The sequence below is a fragment of the Drosophila takahashii genome, chromosome 2R (genome assembly GCF_030179915.1).
Source record: "Drosophila takahashii strain IR98-3 E-12201 chromosome 2R, DtakHiC1v2, whole genome shotgun sequence".
Taxonomy (NCBI): domain Eukaryota; kingdom Metazoa; phylum Arthropoda; class Insecta; order Diptera; family Drosophilidae; genus Drosophila; species Drosophila takahashii.
The window spans coordinates 43,097,314-43,122,676 of NC_091679.1; the positions used below are offsets into that span (position 1 = coordinate 43,097,314).

Here is a 25,363-nt window from a genome sequence, read left to right on the forward strand (position 1 = left end):
TTGCTTACGAAATCTTTATAAATATTTTATAAAACTTTGCAATTTTATTTATTGCTTTCTTTATAATTAATTTTATACATTTTTAATGTCGTTAAAAGTTATATTTGAAATAAATAAATGTGGAATGGAATAGAAAATGTATACTTTAAAAATTAATACAATTTTTTCTCCTACAAAACATTTTTATAATTATTCAAGACAAAATTAAACTAAGAAAATTATATTTTGGGATTTTTCTTTTTTTTATTTAATATACCATTTAGTTATTTAAAAAAAAAAAATTTAGCAGTTTCCTTTTAGGTACAATTTTTGTCACAAATTCGAAACTAGATTAGTGTTAAATGATTTCATTAGAACACAGCAATTTTAAAATAAATAAATACATTTAAACTTGCCGGTTTACATGGACTTTCGTAGCAGCACACAGCTCTTAGTTTTATCCCAATTAATTCAGCTTTCAAAGAAAAACGAGCAAACGAACAAGGCAATTTAATTTGATTGATTTATTTTTTTTTCCATTACCACTGCGATTTACAATGCCCCTTTTCCCCGCGCTTGACTGGCTGAAAAATATAAATCGCGGGGATAATGAAAAGCGTCACATTTGATTGCATTTTTTGTGTGAAATTGGGCTGACAATGTTCGCTTTCGCTGACCAAATAAAAATAAAGGAGAAAAAGCGATCGGAGGAGGCTCACTCACGCAGACAACAAAAAGCAAAAAGGGGTGATGGTGATGCATTCACGTGGTTAACATATACATATATGTATATTGGGGGTGATTGCCGTTTACGAACAGGCAAAAGGGTGCAGCCCATTGGAACACAGAATCAGAAACAGAAACAGGACCTTTGCCCGGGAACAGAAAAAGAGGACCTCCAGGACGAGGACGAGTGGACGAGAGGCCGTGTAAACGTGTTAGGGCAGAACAGAAAAAACACAAAACAAAAATGTGCACTTTACGCAATTTATGTGCAAATTTTTCAATGACTTTAAAGCGATGCAGGAGGGCTGATTGACTGGCTGAGTGAGTGAGTGACTAATGGGGGATGGACCAACCGAAAGGCCAGTCATTATAATCGCTCGCTAATTGACTCTAATAGACTTGGTTTTATATGGGGGGTGGTCGGTCCTGTTCTCCTTTTCTCCTCACCTCCCCAAAACCCAATCTCTGCAAGGAGTTAACTTATGAAAAGCTCTTCCAAAATTAGTATAATCTCAAGTAGGGTTTATATCGATGGAATTTATACGTATATTATCTGAAGCACTCAATTCAATTTAATTCATTTAAATTTTCAATAATATTGTTTTAGTTTTTGTAATTTGTTATTTAATTTCTTTAATTTACGATAAAATCAATAATCTCGATAGTTTCGACTTTTCACAACCCAACTCATGACCTCCCCGAACCATAAACCGAACGAAAAAACCCCCTCTTCAGAAATATTACTCTTGAAAACCTATTCCAAAACGAGTATAATCTCAAGTACTTTGCCAGTTTCTAAGCTAGATCTTTGGCGTAGGAAAAACACTTTAGAGCCGCATTATGTGTGAAAAGTAGCCATTAGAAAATTGCCCACAAATTAGCACAAATAATGCGAGCATTTAGCAATTTGAATAAGCTGTCGCATTTAAAACTCCGAATATCCCACACACACGCACCCACCCTCTATATTATCCCCTCTCATCCTTTCACCTTTCACCTTTTCACATGTCCTAAGTCCGCTCACACTCACTCACACACACGTGAGTGTAGTCCTGGTAATTATGCGCCTGATTAAACTCTACTTTCGCCTGCACAAATGACAGTTTCACACCGCCTTTGTTGGCCAACTGGGCCTTTCTCTCCTAGATATATTATTCCTGTGTTATTTCAAGTGCCGCGCACTTGAATTCTCGGTCATGTCCTTGAAACTGTTCATGCAGAAAGCGAAAAAAAATATAAAGCGAATATAAAAACCAAAATCCTCAGCAGGACAAAGCGGAAAAAAATGGCTCCGCTCATCGAAATATGAGTTCATGGTTGTTGACGGCGATCAAACAAAGGACTTTTGGCGAAGGCCACGCCTCAAACGGACCTCCCTTTTCCACTTTTTTCGCACCGAGGAAATGGCCAAGGAAATTCGCATTTATTATAATCGCGCGGGGGAAATGCGAGGAGTGCAAAGAAAATTGCTGCCAATTTCCCGCCATAGAAGAATCGAAGATGAAATTAATTTTGCAGAGAGCGCGGAGCAGGAAAGTGCTGCTGCTCAAACTTTGCAATTTGCGGCGCGTTTCCGTTTCCGGTGGGTTTTTCTTCCTCTTCTTCTTTTTTTTAGCGTGAATGAGGCTTCCAGACAGAAAGGAAGATGCTGCTCCGTTGGTAAGCAGAGAGCTCCAATTGTCATCCATTCCGTTTGATGTGCACATAACAATTTTATTTCCATTTTGCTCTTTCACTTTTTTTGTTGCCGTTGCTGTTGTGTTGCCCGAAACGATTAGCAGCCACTTAGAGCAGTTAAGAGCCTCATTGAGTTTATTAAATCAGGCGTAATAATTGGCACACACACACAATGAACTGCGCACCAGGAGAAAAGGGACATCGAACGACGAGAATAGTAGGAGAATAGACAGTGCGGAATTGAATCGGAGTATCGAGCGACGATATCGATTCCCTGGCAGGCACTGCCCGTTCCGTCAGATCGCACTTACAGTTTATCAGTCACACAAAAAAACAACAAACACTTTTCGTTTCGATAGGGAAATCAAATTGAAAAAGAATAAATTTTCAGGAACCTTCAGCATGGCGGACATGGAGGAATATGGACTTCCAATGCCAAAAATCACCTTTATATCCGATGAGCTGGGTGAGTTTATAAAAAGGATGAGAAATAAATCCATATTATAGCTACATAATAAATGACTAACATAATAAACAATACTCAATTAATTTTACATGTAATAAATAAAAAATCAATGGTGATATTTGGCAATACTTACTCTGGCATTAAATTATTAATGTAATACATATTTTAAATAATTTATAAATTATTAAAATATTTGTTAATTGACTAAACCATCTTTAAAATAAAATCAAAAAATTATATTTTATTATAATTTCTTCTGTTTCAAATCTTCCCCCCTATTTCTTCAGAAAGGACTCATCTGGCACGCGTACCCCAGGTCCTGCAGCAATTGGAGGACATCCGGGAGTCGGAGGACGAAATGCTCTTGGCTGAAGGCAGCCGGCTGAGGAGGAAACCCATTTCGGCGGACTACTAGAAATCAACGAAATTTTCACGTCACAAAAACGTAACGAGCGACACCTGCCAAGGAGCAAAGGAGCAAAGGACGAAGGAGCCGAGGTGTTGGCCTGGCAATTAATTACTGGCTCAACTTTTCACATTCACATTCACGTGCTCGAGCTGGGCAAACAAAGCTGAGGGCGACAACAGCAACACGCAACTGGGAACAGCAACATGGAAATGAAACTCTAAAGCACACAAACAAATTGTGACAAAGTTGCGGAAATTTAATTAAAATCAAATAGAGTCGAGCTGAGCCACTGAGCCAAAAAAGGGATAGCGAATTGGCAGTCAGGTGTGACCCGCTATATAGTTTCTAACACGCTGCCAGCTTTTGGCCCGGAATGTCGCTAGTTTTCCGCGTCGTTTAATAAACAATATGTAAACAAAGTTTAACAGCAATGACACACATGGATCGCCCTAAACCCGCCCCCTTTTTCATTGTTGTTGCCATTGCCATTGGCTTTTTATTAATATAATTTATGAGCCTGTGGTTGTGAGAGGGAAATGGAAGGGGAAAAAGGCCAACAAGGCAAGGTGGAAATGCAAACATGCCCAATACAGCAGCTGCTTAATTTCACAGCGCATACATTTGATTAACTTAATTTAATAGTATTTCTCTGTGCGCCGTTATCCCTGCTTTGATATATTTGTTTGTTTATTTAATTTATTATTATAGTTACGACTATGCGCTCTGGTTAACAGCTATAAATGCGATTATATAGCTATCGATCATGTGTAATCGATGTTTTATTTTATTTCTATTTTATGAAATATTTTCTGCGGATTTTATTACTTTATTTGCTGGCTTTGTCCTATATTTTATACATTTAGTTAGAAACACCAAAATTGCTTTCGATTGATTTTTAACCTTTTTGTTCAAATATTATTTTTCTATAAAATGTTCAATAATATATAAAAACAATTTAATAATTAAGTTTATTTTATTTTAGCATAAATATATTTGCAAAGAATATTGCCGTTCAATTTTTTAGATATTAAACAAATTTATTGAAATAAAAATATTTTATTTCAGATATCAAGTAAACTAAAATATAAATGTCACAAAAAAGTAACAAAAAATGGTGATTATCACCTAGAATTCTAAATTTACGGTACACAACTGTCACAACAATTGGTCGTTGGTCTACCATTGGCTAATGAGGACACAATTGGCTGCCCAGGCCAAACCAGCTGTCTGCTATAAATATCTGCACGATTCTACCTGAACTGCCCAAGGGACATCGCCTCAGATTAAATCAGGCATGAAACCATTATGGCTAAAATCGGTAAACAAAAACCACGGGGCACTGCTCTTTCTTTAATCACGACCAAAGCAGAGGACTTCATTTGTCAGCGTTTAGCAATCGATAAAATTAGGCGCAGCTTAGCCACATTTTGAAGTCAGCAGCAGCAGCAGGCAGGGATCTTCAGGAAGTGTCCTCACCTTTTCGAGGACTCTCAGCTGGAAAGGATCTTCGTCGATCGTCGGCTCCCTTTGAAATACTTAGCAGGAGCGGGAGCATTTGACACAAAAGTATCGTGTTTCCCAGTTGTCGTCAGCATACTTAGGATCCTCGGTATCCTGTCGGAAATGTTTTCGTTTGCAATTGCATGTTGCGGTGTGTTGGCAATTTATAGTATTTACTTTCTAGCGATCAGCGATCTAAGGACACTTGATACTTCTCCAACTATTTGTCGGATTTTTTGTATGTCCTTTTAAGTGGTCACAAATTACAGCAATTACGGGGCGCCCTTGTGTCCTTTTCGTCTACAAAATGGCGCTCATTAGGCAGCTTCCTTGTGCAATCTTCCCACCCACAGAAGCCAGACAATCTGCGTAATTACTTCGCTGACAACTTTTGATGAATTAAATGCGAAATAAATTTTTAAGTGCGCATAACGAGCATTCCGGCTGCTGATGCTACTGCTGCCGTGCCAAATGAAATGAACATGAAAATGAAAATGCGCCGGCAAACAGAAAAGCTGAAGGAAAAGCGAGGTGAAATCTGGAATCTTGAGCGTCTGTTGAGCGGATTTAACTTGTTTAATTACCGCTGTATTCAGTGCAACTGTCGCTCATTACGCTGATATTTCATATTATATATGTACCATTTTTTATACCCGTTACTCGTAATATAAAAAGGTATATTGTACTAAACGACATTAAAATATTTTTGCGGCCACACGTCAAAGCTTTTGTAAAAGTCTAAATACGATTTTCATTCGTTTATTAATACCTGCCGACATCAAAAAATTGATTTCAAATCGGACCTCTCATTAAAAACTTATGAATAATTAATAAAATGCGCGAGTGCAAGCAGTTCTCATCCTCCTACTTCCTTCAGGTGAATAAGGGGTATCTGATAGTCGAGCTACTCCCTTTTTTTCTTTATACTTATATAGGGGGTCAAAAATGCTGGCAGTTTTTCAAGTGCACCGCCCACCGTCACTTTTCCCTTGTTTTGCGTAACTGTTACCATTTTAATGCGCTCGAGTGTCGAGGACGAAATTGATTTTCGTTACCCATTGTGTTGGGCATTTTTCTCTGAAGAGCATTTGGGGCTCTCATAAAAATTTGTGCCTTCACAAGGTGAAATTGCACTGAGCCGAGTGCAAATAAAACGTGGAGGGAAGACGAGACCCTCGACACTCAATTTCGTAGAGCCACAAATGCGAAACTCGAAGGGCCACTTGATAAATTTCATATATTTATAGCCCGCAGAGTGATGCGCTGCATTTGCACACTGAATGAAATTCCATGAGCACAAACACACACTCTCGCATACAAGGACATTTTGGGTGGCCCGAAACGTACCCCCTTTGGCCACCCACCACTGCTCTTTGGCCAAACACTTGCACAAATAAAAGATCTACTTCAACTTATTGAATTTTCGTTGATAGAAACAAGATGAAGGAAGCAGAAGAGCAGAGTGACTTTTGAATACCCTATAAAAGTTTAATATTGTATTATTTTAAGTGGGTATTTATATTTCTTGTATATTTGTTAATATAAAGGTAAGATATTCCCAAACATTGTTCTTTTATAATAATAAGAGCTTCATGTAAAATAATTCTCGAGTTAAATATGTTTAATAGTAAATTAATTATTAAATTACAAAATTAAAATCTTAAATTTTTATTGATATATCAGATATTTGGATATTGTCATTTTATAAAAAATTGGATTAATTTTTTTTATTTATATATTTATTTATTTATTAAAAATCACATCTTTTCTTTAGGACATTCTATTTATTCAAATAACATAGATTGGCAAGGAGAAAATATGACAGTATGTTAAATTGGTAAAAGACTAAGAGTTCAGGTCACCTTATAAAATATGTGAACATTTTTGGTTAAAAAATTAACCTCAGAATACTTCTCAAAAATCCTGAAAGGGTATATCTTATGGCTGGCAGGTCCTTCCATTCGCCGGATGTCTTCTGCTACCTTGTACACAAAGGACGGCCACAAAAGGCAATTGCATATGAGTTTTATGAGAGCTTCTTTTGACATCGCCATGCTGACTCCTCCTCCTCGTCCTCCTCCTCCTGGCATGTCCTTTTGACTGTGACAAATCCGTTAAGTCGCGCATTTCACTCATTATTATTGTGTTGCCCGTGTATTTGTGCTGGGAATTTGGCTTTGACCTCGCCCATCCCCCAGAAATATGGCGAGTGGTAAGTGTAATCAAATTCCAGCCCGAATCCGAGCTCCGAATCCTGATTCCTGAATCCCGAATCTAGACAGAACTGAATGAGCAGGAACTTGACGGCGTTTTATTATTAAATTTGAGGCCATCGGCACACAATGGCGATATCCTGCAGCGAGGACGAGCGCTGTGCGAAATTATTAAAAAGTAATTATGGCACAAATTACGAGATATCAATATAGCATTTAGCTCTGCATGTGGGCATGGGACTACATGTGAAAGGACTCGTTCTGCTTCCACCACCACTTCAATGTTCTGGTTCTGGTGCAAATCCTTTGGCTCATAGAATTGCATTTCCTCCACGGCTGTCTGCATGTCTGGCACAATGCGATAGATTCCATTGTTGTTCGCCGACTTCTTGGGCTGCTGCTCCTTCGAGTCCTGCTCTTCACATGTTATGCAACATTTCCTTCGCTCCGCAAAATTTGACATAATATCAAGATTATTATACGATTTGAACTCTCCGCCTTTCTGGCCTCTTTCAAATTCAATTCATCCCCGATTCCCGGTCGAAAGATCGCTTTCATTTGACTCGGGCAAAAAGGAAAGGTCGCCTCGCGTTTGTATACAATCAATTGTAGCATTTGAGCGATTTATAATGAGACTTTGTAGGGCCATAAGCCCTACTTAAGGTACAAAACTTTTTGCGATTATTCCGCTGTGCAGCGGGGAGAAAATATTGAAAAAATTTCTTAGGTTAACGGAAGTTGACCGGGAGATTAACTCGTGCATTGAAATTCTAAATATGGGGTAAACATCGCCTAGGATGGCAAAACCTCAAGAAGCTATTTATCACACTCAGAAAATGAATCGCCCTGAATTTTAGAAAATCGCCTATGGATTTGCTTCACTGGCGATTTTTTTCTTTAAAATAAAAAAATTTTCTACTGGTAAAGAAAATTTTCTTCCAATTAATCAAAATTCATTAAATTCAAGAAATATTCCAGAAATATAGAAAAAAATCGCCAGTAAAGCAAATCCATAGGCGATTTTCTAAAATTTTTTTTTGAGTGCAGGGATCAGTTTTTCAGAACTAGAAAATACTTCACCCAACTGTCAGTTAAAGGAAATGTGGTATATGAAAAGAATGCAACAATGTACTTAATTGGAATAAAAACCTTTAAAAAATGGAAGACTACTATTATCTTGATAACAGCTCTTTGTTTATGACTTTGTCTCATTTCGTTTATAGCTCCTTTAAAGAAAATCCTAAATTTATTTTGAGATTGGGGTTCAAATAATAAAGAATTTCTGAACCTTAAACGAAAGGTTATGTAAAATTTTTCTTGTGAATAAGGCTAATAAAATTCAAATAATACATCAAAGTACATTCCAAAAAATTGAGAAATTAAAAAGTGATGTAATTTTTCAACACACATTGATTTTCCAGGATTCTCCACGACCATCCTACCCACCCATAAAATACACCATTTCATCTTTTCATATCGTTTATTTGTTGACAGTTTTCCTTAGTGGATAGACTACCTTTATGTGTCCGCAAGTGGCTAATTACGCTCGAAGATCGCTTACAGCTAGATAATTTCATAGGTTTTACGACTACGTTAACTTTGGCGTTAGACAAAGCTCCATATATCTTACAGTGCGTGGGCTATATAACCATGTATATGTATAAATACAACTAGATACTAGATATATCTACAATATGTATATGTATGTACAGAAAACGAATCCCAATCCGAATATCACGGGCCATTCAGTCCTCGCCCTTGGTGACCACGGAGACGGGAGTGGAGGCGTTGCTGCTGGCTGCTGGAGATTGGGCGGCGGTGGAAATGAGTCCCACACCTCCTCCGCCTCCTCCTCCTCCCGAGGCAGGGGGCGTGGCATGGGGCGGCGTGGGATGAGGCACTAGCAGCTTGGGACTCTCACGTGGACTGCTGTTGCTGCACGGCGGACTCACCTGGCTCATGGCCGAGAGTCCGGCGTGCAGGGAAAGATTCTGCGGATAACCAGCCGAGGCAGCTGCCGCAGCAGCCGCTGCTCCTGCCCCAAAGATCCCGTTGAGATTACTGAGTCCCATGTACTGGGAGAGCAGGGTGTGGAAGTTGGGCAGCTTGTAGTGCGGAGCCATCAGATGCTGGGGCAGCAGACCTGCAGCCGCTGCAGCAGCGGGATTGAAGTGCTGATGGAGGGCAAAGTGCGGGGGCCAGAACTCCGACTGCATCGCACCCGGATGACCCGGAAGACCGTGTGGCGGCAGGGGAATGCCGAGCGGAAACTCTGGCAGACCTGAAAGACCAAAGAGGGGAGATTTCGTTAGTACAGAGAAAAAGAGGGTGGTGGTGGCGACACAAGCGACATAATTCCTAATTATGTTGCACACGTAATTTGGCAATTTGCGGACAAATCAAATGCGTATCGCTGGGTGGGGAGGAGATTGTAACGGGGTGGCAGGTTTAAGGGGTGATTAAGCCAACTTACCTTGTTCGGGCAGCAGGTAACCGGCCTTGTCCTGATTCATAAACTTCTCACGTTTGCGCCATTTAGCCCGACGGTTCTGGAACCACACCTGCAAGTGCACGAAATGAAGAAGAAGGGATTTTAGAGATGGTGTTGTACGTATGCAAATTCGAATGTCCCAGGGATTTTGGGGGTATAATAAGCTAGGATTACTCAGAAAATAAATCACAAATAAATTCAGAAATATCATTCGTATCTTAGATAATGTAAAAAAGATATTGGAAATTGTACATTTCGGTCTCTCTCGCTATTGAAAAGTAATGATGATAATACAAATGAAAAATAGTTCCTTCAACTTTTTTAATTAAAGAGGATTTTTTAATATTTTACTAGTTTTTTATCCTTGCATAAAGGATACAATCCATTCGAAACGTGAACAGTTTTGCCCAACTAATGCCTTGCCAAACGACTAGTAATTGCTTTGACTTTGACCAAAAACCGAACAATTTTCTAATCTATCAATCTGTGGGTTTGAAAAGTTCGAACGGAGCACTTGGTCCTTGGAGATTGGAGAGCTCCTTCTGCGTTCGCCAGCCTCTGGATGTCTGGATGCCGAAAAGGACAGGGGCGCAGCGGAAAGGGGGAGGTCAAATACAATGGCATCCAATCGGAAGTGTTCTGCTCTGATTTGCAACGCTCTCTGTCTGCCTGTCTCTGTCTCACTCTTCAGACGCAAAAAGGGTGTCTTATGCATTTTTCAACCCGCTTTAACCCATCCACAAAATAGGCGTTGGCTGCACACACATTTCCGTTTTCAGGGGGCGGGGGTCCAATTTTCAATCTGAGCCTCTCGTTTTTGATGGGAAAATTAATTGTTTGTAAATTGAAATCACTTGACAACTGACTGTACTCGGTGATGAGTTCGAGACAATGGAGGAGTCTCCGTAATTATAGACACCCTGTATTTAGACGAATCCCCCTTTGCTATGCCGCCCACAATCTGCAACAATGTGTGCAGTTGAGCGAGTAGTAAATTAGCAACGATTTCCTTGCTATAATTGCTGCCAATTATTGTCCTGTGTCCTGTGTGTCTGCTGGGAAAACGAAAACCCCCTTTTTGGGTGACTGTGTGTGTGCGATTTTGTGGGCTTTTTAATTGTCAGTCGGCAGCAATTATAATGCGAGCAACTTAAACCACTGTGCCAGAGCAGCCAGGCAGTAAAAGTTGAATTGCGGATATCCGTTAGGCATTTATCACACATGTGCGATCAAAATGAGAGAAGAAACTGTCGCAAAAAACGTTAAAGTGGGCATGTAAACTCAAAAATCAGCTTTAGAAGGGATGCCAAGGAACTATAAAAGGTTTAAGGACTTCAAAATCATTTTTTGAAAACAAAAGTAGATGAAAATACGATGGTTAAGTATTTAATGGATTTACATTTCTAGATACCCTTATAATATTTTTGAAAACACAAGAAATCGCAAGTTCCTAAGCACATTTCAGACTTTAAAACAATATATAATTCACAGAAAGAAATATTTCTGCACATTGCTCTTGAATCAAGAACATTTGTTCTTGAATTGAGAACATTCAAAGCCCGTTTAAGGACAAATGTGAGTGATAGTTTGGATAGGAATAGGAATTTCTATAAGCGTTCTAAAACTTTTAGTTTTGGTTTTATTCATAGGAAAGACTCTAACAAGTTTTGAAAGAGTATGAACAACTTTCAGACAGTTAGCAAATCTTTTTGCAATATTGTTTTGTGATTCCCAAGCTCACCAATAAAAATTTGACTAAACCCGGGAATTAAGTCGCTGCTTACTCCTTTTTTTCCACGATTGCCCCCCGACAACAAGCATGCAAATCCCAAAATAATTGCCCACTCACCAACCCCAAAAACAAGCGAGGATTACACGCTGCAGATACTTTGTATCTATCAGCTGAGGGCAGGAAAAAAAACGAAAGGCAGCTTCTAAATCGGTTACTATTCAAGTACCCAAAACGCTCTGCATATGCGAATCAATGACCAATTACAGTTAATCTGCTAACAGATACGAATGAGAGCGAGAACGCGAAGGTTGAGGATATGCGGATGCGGATGCGAGGACGTGCGGATGCGGATAAAGACCGTGAAACGGACAATTTGTATTCAGAGTCGGTAATCCCTCGTGTGAGTGCTTAGGTCAAGTTGTTTTACATTCTCTTCACTTCTTTTTTATCCAACTGCCAAGCGATACTTTTCCCTCTTTTTTTGGCTGTCAACACTCAAAAAAAAATTTTAGAAAATCGCCTATGGATTTGCTTTACTGGCGATTTTTTTCTATATTTCTGGAATATTTCTTGAATTTAATGAATTTTGATTAATTGGAAGAAAATTTTCTTTACCAGTAGAAAATTTTTTTATTTTAAAGAAAAAAATCGCCAGTGAAGCAAATCCATAGGCGATTTTCTAAAATTCAGGGCGATTCATTTTCTGAGTGAACAAACAGCAACGAAATTGAGCGAATCGCTCAATCAAATGTGAAGTGTTTGAAAGCATTTTCAGCTGAAATCAAATTGTATGCGATTCGGGGACGAAAAGGACACCCTAATTACATGTGTAGTCGGGTGTATTTAGCCGCGTGTCCTGCCACCCAAAGCCACTTTAATTGTTTACCCCGAAACGAGTAGAGTTAATAAAAATACCAACACCAATTTAATCATTTGGAAAATCACAATATCTAATGTCCCTGGACCAACCCCTAATATCAACCCTCCTCCCCTAACTATGCAGATCTAAGCGTGTTTGTATACAAAGTGGGGTTTAAGTGTTCCAAAGACCATTTACAAATTGGGTTCGGCGATTGTTTCGCCCGTTCTTATCTGGCCATTCGAGTTCCCAGACTCCCGAGAGTGATTTATTCGCTTATTAAGGAGAGTTTTGTGTTCGCTAGCATATCACTGTGTTACTAAATCGTAATTCGAAAATAATTGCGCGAATCGTTGAGCATTTTCAATTACCTGCACGCGTGCTTCGCTCAAATCCAATCGCATGGCCAGATCCTCCCTTGTGAAAACATCGGGATACTGGGTCTTCTCGAAGGCCCGCTCCAGTTGATGCAATTGAAATGTTGTAAATGTTGTTCGGGATCTGTGAAAAATCAAAGCGGGCAAAGGCGGCACGTTAGATAAGAGTTTCTCCCCTTTTGTTTGTTGTTTTTTAATAGCCCGACAATGGGTAAATACGATTTGATCTGCTAAGCGGATTGTCTGCCATAAACTCACCTTCGAACTTTTCGCGGCCTCTCCATATCGCTGAGATCATGGCCATTGTTCAGACTGGAGGACAGCTCGTCATCGTTATCCACATCCAGGCCTCCATCCGTATTCGTTGGTGAGTCCTCTCGTTTGGCCTGAACCTGCAATTGTTGCTGATGTTGCTGCTGTTGCTGGTGTTGCTGCTGCTGCTGATGGTGTTGCTGCTGCTGGTGCGACAAATGATTGCTGCCGTTGCTGTTGCTGCCGTGCAAATGATGAATGTGATGTGGATGGCCGTGGTGGGGATGCGTAATCAGCACTTCGTTGGGTGTATCTGAAAAAAAATCAGAAGAGGTAAAGTTAAACAATTTCAAATTGAACTCACGAAACTTTTTGTTTCGCGTTTGACTTTGAAAATCGAAAGCCAGCAGCGGCAGCTGCAGAAATTGAAATTCATTCAATTGTAACTGAAGTAGTTATATCCTGGATTTTAACCCCCTTTTTGCGCAAATCCTTCAAGTGCTCGAAAGCTACGCAAATTGATTTGGCAATCAATAACAAATAAATATAAAGCCAGCTAAAAGTTTGAAAGCCCCCCACCCCAAAAGAAACCAAAGGCATATAAATATCCTTTCCCAAGGATTTTCGCCCGAAGGCAAAATGAGATTTTTTGAACAGCCCGAAAACGTGTAATCAAACTTTAATGAACCTCAAATTAATCAGATTCACAATGGCACCGGGACACGTCCCCGCTCAGCAGGACACTCCATCCTTGTGTATCCTTATCGTATTTCGTAACATTTACGCAGTCTGTTGTGGCGAGAAGGTAATTTTGCAGCGAGCATCAAATTACGAGGCTCACAGGATGCAGTGTCCTGCGGTGCGCACGCCGCTCGTTGTCCTCGCCAAATTGCAACCTGGACCAATGGGTGCCGTGATTTCAGGCAATTTCGTCCTTGTTCTCCCATCACACTTCCCAATCCAAGAGAGGACTTCAATCTAATTACGGGTCTAATGACGCAATTGCTTTTATCCTTCGTGATATAACCGGATATGCCAGATATGTTTTGATACACAGTATTTTTTTTATTCTTTAGCACCGAGATCCTTGGGCGAACTGCCTCCTGCAGCTTGGCCACGCCCCCAACAAGAGTTCCGACATGCCGAAAAGACCTCCCTTTTTACTATGATATGTGTTTTCTTTTTGCTTTTTGGGGTGGAGAGAAGTTGGTTCGAGGTGGTCGGTGTTTGCCGGAAAGTTTTTGCCCTGCCCCCTCACTAACTATGATAAAATGTCCCTTGGCTGTGCAATTTGCATATGATATGGACAAGTATGTGATGATATGGAGATCCTGTGTCTGTCTTTTTGATGTGGTCACTGGTGGAGCAGGAGTTTTGGTGTTGGAGCTTCAAATTGGGGGGAGCTCATTGACTTTGCACGCAGACTAACTCAATATTTTTGCCCACAGCTGGTGGGAAGTTATGCCTTCTCAGGGGGATTTTATACTGATGTGGTGCCAGATGTGTGTGATAAGTACCTCAAATCTTTAATTAACCTCTTTTAAGGAAGTGGGTTCTTGAGTTTGGATAATACTTTATCTATTGATCAATTGACACTTAAAAACATATAATACTAAATCAATCAGTTTACTTATTAATCATTAAAATATTTAGGCTGTCCTTAAGAAAAAATCGCAATTTCGAAATATTTTTTTTATTAAATTTTATGTAAACAAAATTCACGGGATTAGTTTAAGTTCTTTCAATACATAAAAAATAATAATTTTTAAGTGATAAAAGTTTTTTCTATTATTAACCTCTTCCGGATTACAAAGCAGTAAATATATATTTCATCTTTTATTTATTTTTAATGCTTACCTACACAGAGAAAATTATACAACGTTTTAGGTGCCGTTTTCATATAAAAACGTTTTAAAAATAAAATTGAAAGCGTTTTAAAAATGCAAAGTAAAATAATTTGGTATGAAACGTTTTACTTTTTAAAATGTTTCACCCCTTATTTTGCACCTAAAACTTTTAATAATTTTCTCTGTGTATTAATGATTTTATTGGGTATCTTCTCAAAAATCCCAAAAATCTTAAATTAAAAGGCTCACTGATGGGCAGAGATTTTATAATCATTTTACTGTACTTTTCGTATCTAAGAATCCTTAATATTTTCATGAGGTTAATTAAAAATCCCAAATATTTGCCTGAGGTTACTAAAGCACGCTTTTCCGATCGCCGACGGCAATGAACGACATCCGAAAAACTGGAGCCCCTATTTTCCACAGTTAAAATTCCATTTTCCCGTTCCCATTTTTAAGTTATTTTTTAAGACTTACCACTGCGCTTGATCTGGTGCTGATTTCCCAGGATCTGATCGATGCTGTAGACGGCGCGGGGGCGTGAGACGGGACTCTCCTGAACGGAGGCGGGGCGCATGGCTGGCGGCATGATTGGGTGGTGCTGGTGGTGCTGCGAAGTGGTCGTGGTCATCATAGCTCCACCGGGAGAGCTGCTCGCGAACCGTAAGGATGCCTTTCGTTTCACTTATTTTGCAATTACTGGTTAGTGGTTTATTTTTTCCAGTTTTTTTTTTAGATATTTCTGTAGTTATTTATTGTCACAAAATTGTTAAATGGTCACGCTTTTTGAAAATTACTTAATTAATTGGGATTATATTTTGATTTGGTTTTCACAGCCACTGCGACGAACTGCTGAATCGATTTCAAGTAAGCGAAGTGCCTCGTAGTGCTCGTGACGATCAACAACCACCGACTGAGTGCGATTCCTGCGGACGTAGGCTTAAATACGCAGCCCGTTTGCCAAGTGAAATGGGCGAGGCTCGCTCTCGAATCCGATTCAGAAACCCAGTCCCAATCCTTCGCTTTCGCCCATGTCCTGCCCTAGTCAGCCGTCTCTTTCGCTCTCTCTCTCTAGGGGTAGTTTCCCCCAGTAACTCAGTATCTCAGCATTCCGGTATCTGTGTGTTGGTTTGCTTTGGTTTGCAGGTAGCTTTGGCTTAGGGGTGTTGGCCTCTCTCCACTCGCTCTCTCTCTCCACTTTCCCTTGACACCTTTCTCTTTTTACCCCCGCCATCTACCGTCTCTTTCGGTAGTTGTATATTAACTAACATGGTTTGCTCATTAATTTTATTTATTTCACAAATTTCGCTTGTTAAAAAGTATATCATCTCTAGCTCATCTCTCTCTCTCAGTTTAGTCCTACCCTTCCCCTCGCCGACTCATCCGCAAATCACAAAACAGGTTAAACCACTTACCCGATTTACTACCTGGTGAACCTGAATCATGTCGGCCATTTGCCAGGACCTCGTTTATTAGTTCCGCTTCCATTTCGGCGAGAGATTTATTGCCAGGATCCCCGTGATCTTGAGAATGAGCCAGAGGTTTCATTGAACAAGCCAAACGATCAATGAATCCCTTTACTTAGCAGGGAGTTCTCGCGGGATTCGTAGCCTAAGTTCATTGATTAAACTGATCTCATCTCGTCGGATCTTCGCCGCACTGAATCGCGATGGAAAGATTGGAGAACAGGTACAGGCGTTACTAATTCGTATAAATAAAATTTAATTAATATGCAGTTAATTATTTTGCAAAATAGTGTATTTATTTGGATTCAATAATTTTGTTAATAATTTAATATCAATAAATATTTAATTAATTGAAGTTGTTATTTAATTCTGAAATTCATTCATTTTTAAATATTTTTTTAAAATGTATTTTTTAAGTGAATAAGTGGAATAATATATTTATTATTCACCTGCATTTCAGGATATTTTCACTTTAAAAATGTTAGTTTTCATAAAATGTTGTTGATTTAACGTTTTTGAAACTAAACAAATACTTCTTAAATAACAAATAATAATGTGAACACTATTCGAATGACTAAAAAACAGTTTTTCCATAATTACAGATAATTAAATAAAATATCTTTTATAAGTACGATACCTTTATCTGCGATTTTCCTCCAAAATTTTAAAATTACAAGAAATTAAACTATATATTTGTAAGATATAGTTTTGCTACGATCAGGGAACCAAAAGCAGCTCAGCCTTGGTTAAATCACCCACTAGAATCTGGGATTTGCGTTGAGCAACAGCTTAGACAGGGCTCTCCTAACCAAGTTTAGCCCTAGAACCCATGGTCCACCCACAGGTTGCATAACACAAAAGAACGCTGCAAATGGTCAAAATAGTTCCCGAAAAAACCATCTAATGGTCCGAAAATACATAGTGAGCTAAAACGCCGCTTACAATGATAACAAAGCAGGGACAGGGGATTTATCCTCTCTAATTTGTTGAAACTTACACAATTCCTTTGTGCCCCGAACCCAAACAAAGCCAAAGATCGCGGCACCTTCGCCGGTGGAAAACGGGAAAATGAACACGTAATTTCCGCGAAAACTGTCAACAAGTAAGCAAGGACAAAGCGTTGACCGGACTCATTAATGTGCCAGATGTATGACGCCACAGGACACAAGGACTCGGGATGAAGAGCACAGAATTATAGACCCCTATATCTGGGATTAGGGTTAGTCTGCCCAGGCGCTTAATCATATTTTCATAGGACGTATTCCCTATGCAGATTTCATTCAGAAATCCGATTGCATGTTCGTTTAATTTAGAGCTGCAGAGGGCATCTCGGGGGACTAAGGAGTGGTAGGTATTCGGGCTACCTGCCCCTTAATCTCTGATCTAATGTGGAATGCATAGTGCCGACCAAGAAATTTATGCAGCATCATCAGCGCACTTAGCCGTAATCGCGGCTCATTAGGACTGCTAACCAGCCAAAAAAGGCTGTTTGCTCACTAATTGCCGATCCTCGTTGTGGCCCAGGACATGCCCTTTTTTATCCTTATCCAAGGGCCATCTGATTGCCCCACTTAACAGCAGGCGAGATATTAGTACTTACGTATCTGTAATTAGATGTATAATCCAAAAATAAACCTTATTAATTAACTAGGATGACGCTGAAAATCATTTTCAAACTAATAGATCTTAAAAAGAAATTATAGAAGTTTTTTAAGTCATAAAAGATTTTTTAAACTATCAACAACAATTCATTTTGATGTTAAAGAACATGTAAATTTTTTTCTTTCTATAAGGCATTTAGAACTCATGTTAGATTAGATTAAAATAATCAATAGAAAGTAATTAGATTCCACATTCCTAATTGTTGTTTCAAACCTATCATATTATTATATAAAATATTTAACTTAAGCAATACTACATTAAAGGATTCGATACTAAGAATCAATATTGCGCATCCTTCGACCCTCTTTCCCCCTTTTGGCCATTGCTCTTCAACACTTTCAACTAATTTAGCTGTAGGAGCTGTTCTTACAACCCCTCCGCTTGTAACCAAAAGCCATTTAGGCCAAGTGTGAAATGACAAATTGAATCAAAGCCAAACTCAAACTCAAACTCATTGAAGACTGCACTTCATTGTAATTTCTAAATTAGCACATCAATTGAGGACTTACTGGAAAGGGGTGGTGAGGGGAAAAAGGGGGCTAATGGCGATAGAAAGAGAGAAGAGTTCTCCTAGAAAGTCTCTCAGAAATTCTCCTTTCTCTCGGGACATGCGCAGCTCAGCTGAAAGCTCATTGGATGTCCCAGCATTTCACTCACACTCATGGGAATAAAGCCAACGAGGTCATTATCGTGTTAGCCCCCCTCTCAAAAAACCACCTTACCACCCATCAAACCCCCTTTGCAGCAGCTGCGTGTAAACACATTGTGGCAATTCTCTCTGGTGCCATGACTGTGTTCACCTTTTAATAAGGTTAACTGCGACGACGACAACAACCCACAAACACCCACTTTCCTTTCCACAATAGAAAATGCTAAGGTTCGGAAAAGTGGGGGAAAACCGAGGAGGAGGATAGATGCTGTCGGCAACATTTTTCTTAACCATTAAATCTAATATATCAAAGTAATAAAATGAATTTCGCTCGTTGTGTTGGTGGGGTGCAAAGTAGCAGTAGCAGTAGATGAGGGGGTGGTAAGTAGCTGAATGTGTGCGCGTTCATTCTTACCCTCCACATAATCCAACTAAAAAGTTTTCGTCTACTTACAGTCTGCCTGCCATTGTCTACCGGATATTCTTCCCGTTCCTCGGGGGTTTTTGGCTCTGGTTAGTTAGGGAATGGGTTGGCGGTGAACTGATAGCTTTTCTTATGACTGGGATATTTAATTTTGAGTTTTAACTTGGGAAACCGGGGAATGGGGGATGGGTTCGGTTCATACCTGCCACTGACAACATTTTGAGCGGAAAAAAGCGATTGACTTTTGCAATTAGCTGTGGCATGAGGTCGAGGTTGATTTGTTTTTGGGGGGTAAGTGGCCTGCATAACCCAAAGGTATTTAGGAAATTGAATCGCGTATTTTAGTTGATACTTAGGTACATATTAACCCATCTTGGTTTGTCTTTTTTTTGATGATAAGTAGTCTTAGTAACGTCTATAATAATTAGTATTTTTGAAAAGAAAGTAAAAGAAGTAAAAGTGAAAACAATTTTTAATTTAACTATAATAGCAACTAAAAAGCGTTTACAAAGAAAAAAGTGGCATGGAGATAGAAAAATGATATAAAATCTAGTGTACCCTTAATTATTCTAGTAAAATTGTATTTAAATGAATTCAATTTTTGATTTATTTGTTACTAAATCTAATAATAATTAATTTCCAAATATATATTTTAATCAAAATAAATAGGAAGAATAGGAATAGAGAGAATTGTTAAAATTTTGAATAAATTAAAATCAATATATAATTGCTTCCTATGGCTTATCTTCATTAAAATATTAATAAATCATTTTGTATAACTTTGATTTCCATCTTTTTAATTTGATATATTTCCATCCTGCCAGGCAACGTAGCTGGTTCTCCCAACTCCTCCGGCTGCAGATAGTTTGCCATAGTTGGAGCCCGCAATTGCTGCCTGGCAAAATGTAATATGCGGCGGCAAATGAGCAACTGCTGAGGTTGGCTAGCAACCGCAATTCAGGCAACACAGATACACAGACAAGCCGATACCACTATGGATACTTCTGGGCACAGAACAGGCACATCCACAGCCACGTAGTGGCTTGAATTATCCAATATCCTTGACTGTTTGTGGACGTAATCAAACAACTGCGAGGAGAGACGACGGGCCAAGGCTTGTTTGACATTTGGTTTCATAATCTAATATAGCAGGAGGGGCAGAAATTGGGGGATTTCGTTTTAGGATAGCAGGAGATGAAGGACTCGAACCGCATATAAATAACCCCAGTTAAGTTTTGTAGTCCAACATTATTGGCCACGTTTATTAAGGCCCGAGGCCAGAGAAAAAGGGATTTCAGTGAAACCGGAAGACTTTCCATATTTTCTTCCTATATGGCACACTTTTCCAGATCCCCGGCTGATAACCCTTAAGTATTCCCAGTAAGGTATTTAGTACATATATCGTGTGGTAAATTGACACTCTCTCTTTGGGACAAATTAAAGCACATATGAAAGGACACACATGTCCTGGGGATTCTGGTAAATTTCTGGCCAAGATAAGAGGCTAAGGAGAAGGCTCCTTCGGCTGCTCACTTCAAACGACTCGAGGCCGACAAAAGTGCTTCCCAATAATTATGCGGCTGTTTCTTTTTTGAGCTGCAGATTTGCAATCACACATGTGGCCAAAAGGAATTCATTGGAAATTACCTGTCGCATTGTTGGGCACTTGAATTACATAAAAATTCGGTCGGGCGAACAATGGCAGAGTGGCTACCGTTTTGGCCAGGACACACAAAGGATAATGCCCACATATCTGCACATGAATATGCGAGAGGGTGTTTGCCACTATGCAAAACTGTAGCCAAACAAACAAATAGACTGACAAAAGTCTCTGAAAACTGACAACTGCCAAGTGGCTCTTAGCTCTCGGCTGGGAATCTCCGAATCTCTGGGTTCCGAGTCTACGAATCTGAGTCCCAATCTTTGGATGACAACAATAAGGCGCTTGATATGTGTACGCATGGGCGTGGCCCGGGGCGGCGGCCTGTCCGTCGAAGCAAACAAACAACAATTGTAATCACACACCTTTTGTGCCAACGTGTGCCCGAAGAAAGGCCCTCGAAAACATTTCCTCCTCTGTTCGAGTGTGAAAAAGAAAGAAGTTTTTAGCAGTTTTATGGCTAGATTGGCAAATGAGGAACAATTGAGCCTCGAATGGAAGGAAATGAAAGGCTGATGAAGGCTCATCAGAGCATCTGCATATTGCAAACGGTCTGGATACCCCCAACCCCCTTACACTTGGAGAAATAAAGTTAAATACAAATACTGATGTGGCAATTTTTTTTTGCGAAGATTTCATTTGTATCAATATTTTAAAATATATGAAGGAATTTGTGTAACATTTAAAATTACATTTTTAAACATTTTTAATTGCAAGCTCAAAATAATTTTTAAAATTTTTGAATCAAATTCAAAAATAAAATGTTTACGATTTTCTAAATATTTTAAATGTGTGGTAAATTATTGGAAAAAAAAGGATTTTCCAATATTTTGTACTTCTAAGTATTTGAAATTAATGGCCATTTTCTAAATTCTAGTAATTAGAGATCCACTCAACTCACTCAATTCAGATTCAATAAATTATTTTCAAATATTGTGTATTTATTTTTTAAAGAGGAGGTATAACCAGAGTTTAATATCGATATTCATCAAAATGTTATGAAAGATAGTACTTAAGTATTAGATTTTTATATGTAGGTATATGTATTTTTTCGCTGTGCATTCAACCCCCTTACCCCCCTATTTTCCACCACTCGCGTTATAAGTACCCCCGTGTGGGTGTGGGAGGGAAACTTGTTCAAAAATTTCATTAAAAACGGTTTTCATTTGTTATTGTTGCTCGGCCCAGCCGCAAATGGAGGCGTAATAAAATAAAAAGTGCAGCCTATGGCTCCTCTTTCTGCCCCCTGTCACGCCCCTGCCCCCTGACCCCGCCCCCTTTCACTCGTCCTTACGGAAATGTAACACACAATTGGCAGCCGAAAAACAAAAAAAAGCGACGAAAAAATATTTTTTAATATCTCATGCAAAATTGCATTCAATTGCCCTCTGTGTGTCTGTGTGAGGACGCCGCATTTGCGTCTGTGTGAGTTTGCATAAGTGCTGTAAATTTCCTTATTTGCCCAACCGCACATGAACACACTCACACACACAGCCCCAAAGCGCAGGACCCTCTACATATGTGTGTGTACAAAAACTTGCATACAATTTTAACTCAAACAAAAACGTTGCAGAAATGAAATTTGTTACATTTTTTGTTTTGTTTATTTATAACAATTGTGTTTAAAAGCGCTTAAATTTCGCCCAGCATGTGCAAATAAGTCACGCCCCCTGCCACGCCCACTCCAGCGCCCCTTTTTAGCCAACAGGCAAGTGCAATTTCTCGTTAGCCAAATTCTTTCTTTTTTTGGTTCCATTTCGGGGGATTTGGATTTTTTCGAGGTTCGGGGTTAGGAGGCTTTTGTTTGAGTTCCTTTTTTGGGCATCAGCGGCAGCGAGCAAAATGAAAACTAAATGCAATAAACGTTTGCGTCTAAAAGCTGCAACAAAAAATCAACGCCCAAAGATTAGCTCATGTGCAGATGGCGCAGATCAGTTGGCTATATTCGCTATCGCTTCTAAAAAATATAAGAAATAAAATGAGAAATACAAATTACAATGCCTAATTTCTTATTACTATTTATTTTTAGATATCTATTAACAATATTATTATTAAATCCTACGAAATGAACTCATGGGAAACTTTTAAAGTTCTTCCTTTAAGCACAGCCGAAAAAAGTATGCTACGCTAAAATGTAAGTCGATTTTGAAATTTAAAGTGAGTGTTTAAAAAATACAAAATTTATTGAATTTAAATTTGACACCTATTGTTTTTTATTTAAATACCATGTCGTAAAAAAAGGACCTTGATCTTAATAAATAGCCAGATATACCGAGATAATTATAAAATATAAATATTTGATAATTCCATATGACCTTTCCAAATTCTCAAGTCGTAAATATATTCCTTATGAATAAAATCCAAGCCTTGGCATCACTGGTCTTTCGCAGCTGCCTCATGTGTGAGTGTGTACACACCGCTTTTTGCAGAAGCCTCTTCTCCATGCAGCACCCCCTCTATAAAAAAGGACCCATCCTTTCTGCTTTGTTTTTTCGCTGTTGCCAGTTTAGCGTTCATTTAATCTTTGTCTGACTGCAGTTGTTGCTGTTTTTTCTTTGTTCTGCATTTAGCTGGGCCGCAATTTTGCGTTGCACACTTTGGTGCGTTGTCTTTTGTTTTTTACCATTTTTTGGCCTTTGCCTTTTCCGACGGAATTGTAATGAACATTTTTTCCCATCGTTTTTTGGCCACTCACCAGAGGAGACTGAGGCCAAAAAAAAACGTACCCGTTAATAAAAGGGAAGAGACACCAGAATGAGAATCAAAAATCGAAACGTTGAAAATTTCATTTCAACGCAATTTGCCTGTAATTGTTTGGAAACCTGTGGTTGGTTGGATTGAACGAACCATCGCCCCCCTTTTTTGGGGTAGACAGTTTCACCATCGACGGGGGTTTGGGGGCGCTGTTTGTTTTAACTTTGTTATTGGCCGTTTGGCGGCCATGGACAGGTTCATTAAGCCGCTTACAAAAAACGCCAAAAGAAACCAGTTTGCGGCTCAAAGGATAAGCAAATGAAAATTGCGAAAAACTATTTGCTGAATATGTGATTGGTGCATTCAAATATTTTTAATAATTTGTAGGATTGTTGATGAATGCAATAAAGTCACTGAAAAACTTAATATGCAGTTGCCAGAATCGCAAAAAGTAGTTCAAAATGTTTTTAATAATGTGACAAAAAAGAAAATAAACCCAAATAAAATATTCAAAATTCATTGAATTTAAAGTTCAATCTTTTAAAAGATGTTCGGAACAAAAATTGTATGTAATCGAGATAAATAAATAAATGTTCTCTAATAATATTTCAACAGCAAGCTAAAAATCTGAGAAAACTTATAAGCTTTCCTCACTTCTCAAGACTTGAAATTTTAATTAAACTACACGCAAAATCCCAAAACTAAGCTAAAAACCAATGTTGCTTATATGCTTGGTAAATAAAAAGGCAATAAAATAATCCCGCATGTTTTAAGTTATCTAAGGATTCCGTCACGCATTTAAGTGAGGGAAAAGGATGCTTTCTCCTCATCCCCAAAAAAACTAAGTCCAGCCTGGCGTACACAAATAACGCTCAAATTGCAAAAAATAACATGACCGCGGGCCATGCAACCAAAAAAAAGGACAAATGCCGGCAGAGGAGCGGGTTGGAGGATTCATCATTCGGTTTTTTCCTTTCGGATTTCAGTTGGCGGATTGCCGCTAAGTCGACTTTGGCCCCAAAGGCCACCGAGTCTGCCATCTATATTGACACAACATGCCAATTTTCTGTGCGGCAGGTGGCGGGCGGCCGACGCGTCGTGTCCTGCGGCTTTGCGGGTGTCACTAGACCAGCAGCCACCAAAAGGACCTGCAAGGATTCGAAAAGGAGAGGGAGATACAGAAGTGAGGATTTGCGGAAGGGGCTAACAGCAGTTAGTCCTGCTATATCAACTGACAAAATAATTAATTTTATTCGCATTTTTGTTTGAGCTGCGTTAGGCACAGTACGGCTCAACATGCCAGTTATTTTTAGATGGTTAGATTTGGGGAACTTATTTGTTAAGGAAATTGGGAAATTATACCAAATTATTTTTTATGAATTAAAAATAACAACAATTTTTTTGAAAATCATTTTTAAATATGAGAAATTTAGGAAATTATACGTAACGTTTTTTATTGATTGAAAATAATTGTATAATTTATTTTTAGATGATTGTGATTAAAAATGATCAGAAGTTATTATGCACTTTTCGAAAAACCACCAATAATCTAAATTTTTAAATTATAATTTTAAAGCTCAAAATAATTTAGGTTAAGATACACTGTATTCAACTAGTAAAAGCGAACTTAGTGTTGGCTGACTCCTGCCTGGCATACGTAATTAAATGCGCCTTACGCAATGTGCGAAAAGTGAAGAAGGAAAAATGCCGAGGGAAAGAAATCAAAAGTTAAAGGAGAGTGAGAAGGGCCGCTAAAATGGAGGGGGCGTGGGCCCATCTAGCACTACACGCCCTCTACTGGCAGACGCTTTTCCAGCTTTTCTGTGTAATTAGTTTTTCCCCTCCAAAACCAAACCAGAAAGAAAGAAAGAAGCGAAAAAGTTCCCGTCTACTACGATTCGTTTGGTATTTTATTGAATTTTCTTTTCATTTGTTTGTTGATTTTTGGGATTTGCCGCATTTCGTATGCACAGCGAATAGGTTAAAGGGGGCGGTGAAAGTGGGTGGTGGGTCAGAGTTCTGTCATTGAGACAAATCCTTGTTTATCCTGGCTCCTTGTGACTTTTCGTTTTGCCAATAAATTACTTTGTAATCAAGTGAATTCGAGTGGCAAAGGACCCAGAGCAACAGAAAAGAAAAAACCGAATTAAATAGAAGGTTGTTTGGAATATCCACAGTCTGAGCAGGAAATGTTTGATTTGGCTTACCAACTGATGACTGTAATTTACTCAAGATTTTTTAATAAAAGTGTATTAACCCCGTTTTTGTATTGAGAAAACG

The 25,363-nt window shown here is 38.9% G+C and overlaps 2 protein-coding genes across 2 annotated transcripts; one reads left to right on the top strand and one right to left on the bottom strand.

The window, feature by feature from the left end:
- The first annotated feature begins 2,687 nt into the window (after positions 1-2,687).
- LOC108060744 (uncharacterized) lies at positions 2,688-3,676 on the top strand. Its single transcript, XM_017146579.3, has 2 exons — positions 2,688-2,848; positions 3,136-3,676. Exons 1-2 carry the CDS (start codon positions 2,785-2,787, stop codon positions 3,261-3,263), a joined length of 192 nt encoding a protein of 63 aa, XP_017002068.1. The 5' UTR covers positions 2,688-2,784; the 3' UTR covers positions 3,264-3,676.
- Positions 3,677-8,645: 4,969 nt separating this feature from the next.
- hbn (aristaless related homeobox homeobrain) lies at positions 8,646-15,426 on the bottom strand. The gene is made up of 5 exons (XM_017146573.3): positions 15,006-15,426; positions 12,688-12,994; positions 12,424-12,553; positions 9,444-9,531; positions 8,646-9,251 (listed from the first exon to the last, which is right to left on the bottom strand). The coding sequence occupies exons 1-5, from the start codon at positions 15,160-15,162 to the stop codon at positions 8,716-8,718; spliced, it is 1,218 nt and encodes a 405-aa protein (XP_017002062.2). The 5' UTR covers positions 15,163-15,426; the 3' UTR covers positions 8,646-8,715.
- Positions 15,427-25,363: the final 9,937 nt, after the last annotated feature.